General features: G+C 45.5%; 1 protein-coding gene across 1 annotated transcript; it reads left to right on the forward strand.

Annotated features, from left to right (window-relative positions):
• The first annotated feature begins 782 nt into the window (after positions 1–782).
• LOC147447767 (uncharacterized) lies at positions 783–2,695 on the forward strand. Its single transcript, XM_086523482.1, has one exon. It carries the CDS (start codon positions 894–896, stop codon positions 2,028–2,030), a length of 1,137 nt encoding a protein of 378 aa, XP_086379608.1. The 5' UTR covers positions 783–893; the 3' UTR covers positions 2,031–2,695.
• The last annotated feature ends 6,539 nt before the right edge of the window (positions 2,696–9,234 follow it).

Raw genomic sequence — 9,234 nt, forward strand, 5'->3', positions numbered from 1 at the left:
TGGTAACACAATGTGCAAGCAACAATAGATTCACGTTCTTCAATTGTTTGAGAAAACCCTCCCCCAAAAGAAGGAAATTGCTGCCAACTAGGATCAGACTTGCGTTTACACGAGTAATAACTCAAGCCACAATACCTATGCGTTTTGGTACTACAACCATCACACCAACAACCTTAAGAAGTGTACTACTACGGTGCCCCTATTCTTGTTGGGGCTTTCACCCTAATGCCTAGAGGCAATAAGTTCGAGTTTCCTTTTTTTCAGAGGGGGGGGGATGCCCCTCAGGACTAAAGAACACGGGGTCTTCAATGAAGACCTCGTCATGGGATCCACGGCAAGGAGCTACACACGCAAAACATGAGGTAGGCTCGGCCGTCCGATTTCAAACGGACGTGTCCGAGTTTATTTTTTCTGTCTTAGTTTACTTTTCCTCGTAGGAGTTTATGTTATAAAGTTTATTTATCGCGACAACGAAATGCACGCGCATGTGTGGTTAGCTCAACATGTTGTCGTGGCCACGGTTGTGGGTTCGAACCGTAGGCCGGGCGTTGACCCTCGCTATTTGTTGGACTTAGATCCTCCTCGGGATTCCCGTGTGCCACGGCTACCGTCGATCCCATGATGGAGCCTTCATTGAAGGCCCTGTGCCCTTAGGCACGAGGGGGGGCGCCCTTCTTTTCAACTGCCGATCGCCCTCGAGGTTGCGGGAGGGCTGCCAGCGGTAGATTCCATGGCTTGGAGTGTAGAACGGTAGTGGTCACCTCGCGACGATTATCAAACCACACTACAAGAAGACACTTCTAAGTTTAAGACCATTACACAATACAAATACCATGCAATGCAACTGAGCTCGTACTGAAATCTCCTGCAACAGCCCTTTCCTTTTAGTGAAGATGTTGAGGTCTGTACCCAACTGCTATATGCCAAGATGGAAGTTGTTGGCGGAGATAAGGAAGAGAAGGCAGCTAGCCATGCAACAGCAGCAACAACAACAAAAGCAGGAAGAGACCTTCTACTCAGAACTTCCCCGCCCGGCCTCACCTCAGCCTTCCCAGACCGTCACGGACCCGACTGCTCCTACTCAACAGGTCCTTTCGCTCCTTCGGCAAAGCCCTAATCAACCAATCGGATTTGCACTCTCCCAAGCTTTATTCCCCCCGCACCCTGAGCACCTTGTGTCACTACTTGAAAACCTTCAGCACCTTCCTCATTTGGCTTTGCAAACCCTAATATGGTCCCTTCGTCAGCCAGATTTTCGGGTCTCACCTCTTCTGGCATCTTGCGTTGCGCCCGTTCTACCCCTTCCAAAGCCCCCTTCTGTGGATCGCTTTCTCTCAGACGCCCATGCTTTCTGGATGCGGTCGGATGTCCCTCTACCTGTCGCGATAGTCGATCCTCTCCTGTCTCTCTACTGTTATGCTTCTCCCACCCTCGATGACATTCTGGAAGCTTTTCACATGATGAGGCAGAAAGGTATCACCCCAAATGTTAATCACTTTAACCAGGTGATGCAAGCTGCAGTGAGCAAGCAGCACAATCAGCAGGTTGACAAAGCAGAGCTGCTCTTTAAGCACATGCTCAAGAATGGCCCCCAACCAAATGCAACTTCTTACAACATTATGATCTATGGCTTCTGTGAAGTAGGTAATACTGATGAAGCGCAGCGCTTGTTCGAGGAGATGATGACAAACAGCTTGCCCGTAAATGAAGCTACATTCAGCAGCTTGATTGCTGGCATTGTGAAAACAGGAGATTATGACAAAGCCGCTTGGCTCATGCAACAAATGAGGTACAATGGTATAAGACCCTCTTCAGGCACCTATGCTCTTGTTTTACAAGGGCTTTGTGAAAAGGGAAAACATCAGAGTGCATCATCTTTGCTGAATGACATGCATACAGAGGGCCTCACTGTGGATAGCCAGACAAATCAGCTATTGATATCTTCCCTCGCCCAGGCATTGGGAGTGCAAGAAGTCGAAGCGTTCCAAAGGCTGTACGGACTAAAGCAGCAACCGGAGGGGATACTCTGACGAGCACTTTGCTAGAAGTAAGAATTGCTTAATAATATGCTCATATCACAAGTTTTGAGCATTTTAGAGCTGCCTTTCTTGAAAAGTGATAGTGAAGGTTGAAGAGGATTTTCTATGCATTAGAATGTTCTAATCAGTCTCTCCCCCCCACACCCAATCGTGCTGGAATGGGAAACAGTTGGATATATGCGTATGGAAGCCCCTACGCTTGAAAAAATTTGGTCAAGTACTTCAAGCTAGGGCTCTTTGTGCTCCTTTCTATTCTTAAAGGATTTTCGAAAGCAGATAATGTAAAACAAGGCGTGGTGCTCTCTTATGTGGAAAAATATCAGCAGGGGAGACGAGAACCATAGCTGGCTACACTGAGGTCACATTAGCCGTAGGGAATACAAACTTCTTAAAGTGTAATGGGGGTACCTGGCAATTAATAAAAAAGAGGGATGTCATAGTACTATGCATGATTACTGTACATGGAGGAGCTAATGCACTTTTTGTGCGAAGGATGTGCACGATGAGGTTAAAACTTGCACCATCCTCCCGTATGAGTTTGGCCTTTTTGGGGTAAATCAAGATATATGTCAAGGGATTTTATTGCAGACATGCACAATTTTGAAGACTTCATTTGTATTGTAGTTGTTATAGTTTCAAACATGTTGTGTTCTTCATCTTCTTGTATTTATAATCATGTTTAGTTAAGTGCTTCGAGCCACGATACAGAAGCTTTGCACATAGCTTGTGCCCTGTGGAAGTGAAGTTCTACACCAATTCTGGTGAACTATGATGTTAGTGGTAACGGTAGAGAAACTTTGCACATAGCCTTGAAATTTATGTATGTTTGTGTTGGAATCAAGTTCCACATCAATTATTCATAACTATGATGTTCGTGGATATCTCAAAGTATATAGTCAGTATAGTGTATAATGGAGCGGAGGGTTCATGGTCGTCATCATAAAGTCATGATGTGGCCCCAGTGTACAGAGGCAACACAAAGAGAGAAACGTGGGAGGATTGATCATGTGGCCTGCAGGTCGTATGGACATATATTGATGTAGGCTGTGGCAATCCGTACTGTACGGATAGTTGCTGCATGTAACCATCGGATAGTTGATGAAGTTGCTTGCTATAGTTGAGGACAATTGTTTAGAAGCCAGAGTGATGTTGCTAAATGGACTATTTTCTTATTTTCTCGAGTAATTTCTTTTTAATGAAATTAGGATATTTAAATGTGTGCACTTGAACCGTAAGGTTAGGAAGTGTAGATCTACTGGAATTATTAAAAATCATTAGGAACGGACAACTTTGATGTGTCATATGATGGGTGACATTAAGCATCGCGAAGGGGGTTGTACATTTAGTTTGGTGGGAGAGACCAAGAAACGGAGATTCCTGATGCGTCACGTGATGGGCTGACGGGAACATCGGAAAGGGAATGTTTTGTTGGTTTGGTAGGAAACCCGAACTAGAAAAAAAAAGAATACGCGCAAAGACTCAAGCACAAGAATAAAGATGGGTTCTGAGAAGCTTTTTCTAAAAAGTGGAATATTTTTAAATGTTTTTCCGAGAAAAGCAGACGCTTTCCGCGAGGAATCTGTGTTTGCATAGCATCTGTGCCTGAGAATTGCACCCAGGTACGTGTGGAATGTGACTGTAAGCATCAATTTTCAGCTCACTCAGTTTTATTGAGTTTTGGTCAGGTTCACATTTTCTTGAAATAAAGTGACCGGCCGTCCACTTAATAAGTGGGCAGCCCATTAGAAAAATAAAGCATGGCTAATAAAAAACGCAGTGCTCACTGAAAAACAACGATCCCTATCTCTCTGCGTTGGCCAAAAATAGGCGTAGCTCCTCCTCCCCTCTAGCGCTACTTGTTCCTCCTATTTCAGTGGGCTCCACACCGGCTATTCCTGCCAGGTGCGAGAGCCTATAAAAGCAGCCCACCCTCTCTTGCAGTCTCAAACAGATTTTACCAGCGCTAGCTGGAAAGAGATTCTGAAGAGAAGGAGATGCAAGTGATCGCGGGACTACGGAGCACGGAGGTCGTTTTTGCGTGCAAGGAGCGACAGGTATCAATTGTGAATTCGCCATACGAATTGTTGTCTCGTGTTTGTGTTTTTGCAGGTACTCCGGCACAGAGAAGAAGCAATAAGGCCTCGGCCTATGCTAAGAGATTTCGGGAACGGAATCGAGAATAGTCTGTAGAGCTTCACGCTCTGGGAACAGACAGAAATAGATTTGAGAGCTGGTCTCTTTGAAAATTCCCGCATGAGAAGGAAATTGACCATCGAGTCGGAAGATTCAAAATGGAGGGGTCACTCCGGTTCTTGTGCTTGTAAAAAAAGATTCTCCCTAATAAAGATTCTCTCTAAGGGGGGGACCAGGCCAATTTATTTGTGTGCGCTCCCATTTGTGATAGTGGTATTAGAGCTTGGATTCCTCTCTTTCTGTGCAACAAAGGACGATTTCGGGAGGAACGGGAAGAACCATGTCGGGCCAAGGGAGAAGCGCTGAAGAGGAACTTCAGCAAGTGCGAGCTCAGCTTGTGGAATTGCAACAACTCCTCACGTTGCCAGATGTCCAGAAGGTTTTGGGCGGACTTAAGAACATGCAAGGAACGGATGGGCATAAGGAAAACACTGCGGGTGGTACAAAACTGCAGGAGGAACATGTTGAGGATGGTGCCGATACGCACAAGGGACCTTCGGATCGGAATAAACGGCCTACAAAGAGCAAAGGTTATGAAAAGGAACTCTCTTTGCTGGATGAAAGCAAGGATGTCTCTATCTCTTCTCCATCTCACTCTCATGATTATACTACTTCCACTTCTCATACAATATCTAAATCTTCTCCCAAGAAGAAAGAAGCCACTACTACTACTGCCCTGCATAAAACTAAAGAAAAGCCGAGATTCAAGAAGGATAGTCGCAAGTCTCATCACCGCCCGAGGATTTTTGATTTTCAAATCTGGCGACAAGGATGACAAGTTTGACAACTATACTGGACAGAGAGATATCTCTGACGCACTGTCCTTTATCATGCAGTTTGAAGTTGCTTTCGCTAATGAGCACTTCACGGAAATATCCAAGTTGCGTCATGTTAAGATGTATCTCAAGGAGACAGCAAGCAACTGGTGGTTAGCCAAGATTCTGGAAGGCTCTCAAGCCAAAACATGGACCCAGTTCAAAGCTGAATTTTATGAACAATTCCTTCCACCAGATTTCGAGAAGGACATCTAGGAAGGAATGGGATTGGCTCGCCCAAAGAGAACATGGGAAAGCCGCCACTTATATTGACAAGTATTGGTCGGTTCTTCTAACGGTTACTCCTTTCATGAAGATTTCCGACAAGGAAAAGATGTGAAAATTTGAAGTGGATCTCCTACCATAACTTCGGAAGAGCGTGAAGGTGTATCCTCCTAATACCCTTCACAGGATTGCTGGAGTTGCTGAGGACCTACACTCTTAACTATAGAAGAGATACTCCAACCAGAGCATACCATCCATCGTCAGGACCAGACAATTAAGTCTGGAAAGATTACACTTTGGATGCTCAAGGGACAACTGAGCAGGAATTAGCACTCTATCCGATGAAACTGGAAGGATATGTACATGCACTATAGTTGATGATAACTTTTTAGAAGCCAGAGGGATGTTGCTAAATGGACTATTTTCTTATTTTCTCGAGTAATTTCTTTTTATTAAAATTAGGATATTTAAATGTGTGCATTTGAACTGTTGCTAAATGGACTATTTTCTTATTTTCTCGAGTAATTTCTTTTTATTAAAATTAGGATATTTAAAGATGTGCATTTGAACCGTAAGGTTAGGAACTGTAGATCTACTTCAGGAACGGAAAAGTCTGATGTGTCATATGACAGGTGACATTAAGCATCGCGAAGGGGTTTTACCGTTAGTTCGGTGGGAGAGATCGGGGAACGAATATTCCTGATGCGTCACGTGATGGGGTGACAGGAGCATCGGAAAGGGAATATCTCGTGGGTCTGGCAGGAAACCCGAACTGGAAAGAGGAATACGCGTAAAGACGCAAGCACAAGAATAAAGATGGGTTCTGAGAAGCTTTTCTTAAAAAGCGGAATATTTTAACGAGTTTTCCGAGAAGAGCAGATGCTTTCCCGCGAGGAATCTATGTTTGCATTGCATTCGTGCATGTGGTTGCATCTAGGGAGGCCTAGGAAATGTTGTGAAAGGCATTGCTTTTAACTTATAAGGTTTTATTGAGTTTTTGGGCAAGTTTAGACCACTTTTAAAATATGCCGGCCGCCCACTTAATATTTGGGCAGCCACTTAGAAAATAAAGCAACAAAACCAGCCAACGAATTCTCTCTCCCTATTTCGGGTAAAACAACGCAAACCCCCCCCCCCCCGGCCGCGATCTCTACGCGAGCACCTGTCACCAGGAGGTTTATTTTTCCTGTTGCCTTCCGTAAATAAGTATTAGATATATTTATTTTATTTTTTTACTTGTTTGTCTCGGAACCCTTGAAAAGGTGCAAGTGGACATTGCATGGCCAGTGTGAAACGGCTGTAGCCAAATGGGTTTCTCACATCGGGGATCTAGGCCGGTCAGACAGGGACTGCCCGGGCCAGTTAGCACTGAATTCTGATGAGTATGGAAGCTCGTGTGCGCCAAACTGGAATTTGGGCCACTCGTCAAGTCACTTCAACTTTATAAGTTGAAAGGGGCCAGAAAATGAACCCACATTGTAGATGTTGGTCAAATGGTAGTCTTCAATGATGGTCAGGAGACCGATAGGGACGCCATGGAAGCATCTCCTAAAATTTAGGGAACTGCTATTTTTGACCGGAAAATGTGTTCGCGTCATTAGCTCTGGAATGACAAGGGGAACATTTTATTGCTCTGCTGCCAAGTCAACTGACGCACCAGTTGAGATATTTTTAGCAGGGAAAGCCCAAACTCGGAAATTGGGCGACGTGTTAGCCTGTGAGCGATTCTGCCACTTTGGGAGGCAAAAACGAGCTGCATATCAACAAAGGGGGCGCCATTTTCAGCCTCAGGTGGATTGTAGCAGGTACAAAAGCTATGGAATGCTTACCTTGCCCTCTATGCACAGTATGGTGACGGGAGTGATGCCCCGCACGCTACATACTGCTCTCTTTCTCCCCTAAGTACAGTATGTTATGCCCCACTAGTGGGCTTCTCATTTGACCTATGTACAGTTCTGGGGGTTTATGCGCGTTTGCCTTCTGAACAGGAACCGGATTAGCTAATTGCTAATCCCCCACAGGTACGCACAGTTCCATCACGAAAGATTGCGAGTTTGGAGAGTTTTCTCGCGTGAAAACTCGTCCAATTCACAGGGGAACTGTCCCATTGCGTGCGGGAGCCCTTGGGACACGCGTAGGTGTGTTCGCTCCGCTAAAAATGATCCGAAACAGGGAATTACAGCCTGCTGTGTTTTTCTGCAGGTTTAGGGTTTCGCACCTAAACTGCAAGGGAACATCGGGGGAGTCTCGTGAGAGCCTTGGGATGCGTGTACAGGCTTTTGGGCACCCGGCAGTGAAAAACAGGGAATTACAGCCTACTGAAATTCTGTGACAGCTCGCCAAAAAGCTTCCAGATAGCAAGTGAATCCGTCCTAGACAGGTGTTTTTGACCTACAGGGGATTTTGCGCCATTACGTTGCCAAAATCAGGTCGAAAACCTGCGTTTTCAGCCCTCGCCAGGTTTGGACAGCTTTGTGAAAGCTTGTGCGAAGTGGTCGGATCGTCTACTTTAATTTGAATAAAGAAATACCGAAAGGGGCGCCAGTCTTTGGGGCCTACAGGGTGTCGGTCTCGTGTGCGCAGTGACATTCTAGTCGCTGGACGCAACTGTGTTCTCTTCCCTTCTCAGTGCTCTGTGTAAAGTTAACAGGTAATTGAAATAGTACGGCCCTCTACGTTGTATAGGCCGGTTATATGGTTCCATCGACGGGATAGTCACTTTTTCTTCAAAAAGTGCAGCGTGGATTGTTGTGGGTGAAAGCAACACAGAGCTTGTCGATATTGCAGAGAAGAGAGACCAAGTACCTGAAGAGGGATCTTCCTGACATGGCACAGAGAAAATTCCTTCAACTCTTCAAGAAGAGGACAGGTTGTTTAGAACTCAACTGCGTTGTTGCATGGACATGTTTCAGCAGTTGGCTAACAACCCAAGGATGCAGGAATTCTTACAGGCTCCGACACAGGGTTTTCAGCCTCCTACACAGGGCACGACTGAGCCGTTGCAGGAAAAGGAGATTTCCAATGCGCAGAGGACTCATGATGCTCGAGGGAAAGCCCATGTGGTTGAGCAACTAGCGGTGTCCAATGATCCAAAGCAACTTGCTTTAGCTGGATAGGAACCGTTTGTGAATGGTCAAGGGAGTAATGAACACGCTGTGTGTCATACCCTTCCATTACCTAATACTTATCCTGGTTATTTTGGAGGTGGTTCAGTGTTTCAAGCTATGGCTGGACCTTCCACAGGTTATATTCCAGGGAATGTGTTCGGGACAATGCAAACAGGCATGGGTAACCCTATGTACGTGAACACGGGTGTCCAACCAGGTTTTCAGGGTGCCTATGGCCAGTTTCGAGTGCCTGGAACACAATTTGGTATGGCTGGTTTTTCGCAGCCATGCGTACAAAATGCAGATATGACAGGGAAAACAGTTGATGCAAGTGCTGGAATGAACACTCATGGAGCACCACTGTTACAGGCACCTGTTTATGATAATGTGGCTCCTTTGAGTCAGCCTAAGGATTACAAGGAAGGTGGGCAGGGAGTGAAGTTTGAAACTTTCAGAGGAACTGAGGACCAATTGAAGGCTTTGACCTTCATACAGTAGTTCGATGCAGCTTATGCTGGAGGCAACTTCACGGAATCTTCAAACATACGCAAGGCTGCCACTTTCTTGAAAGGGAATGTGCTCCAATGGTGGACCGTATTGTTGAACCAAGGTCAAGCCCCAACAACGTGGGTACCTTCTTTGATGACATGATTGTCTACTCAAAGTCTGAAGAGGAGCATAGGCATCACTTGACCACAGTTTTCAATGAGCTACGCAAGAATAGGCTACTCATTAATGCGAAGAAAAGTGAATTCTTTTTGCAAGAGATTCACTTCCTTGGGCACATTGTTTCAAAGGATGGGGTACGCATGGATCCTGCTAAAGTGGAAGCAATTAGGTCATGGCCAGACTTGA

Source organism: Adiantum capillus-veneris, chromosome 11 (genome assembly GCF_014529385.1).
Source record: "Adiantum capillus-veneris isolate H3 chromosome 11, ASM1452938v2, whole genome shotgun sequence".
NCBI classification, from domain to species: domain Eukaryota; kingdom Viridiplantae; phylum Streptophyta; class Polypodiopsida; order Polypodiales; family Pteridaceae; genus Adiantum; species Adiantum capillus-veneris.

Coding starts and splice junctions, on each gene's coding strand:
- LOC147447767 (XM_086523482.1), top strand. CDS start 894: ATGTTGAGGTCTGTACCCAACTGCTATATGCCAAGATGGAAGTTGTTG.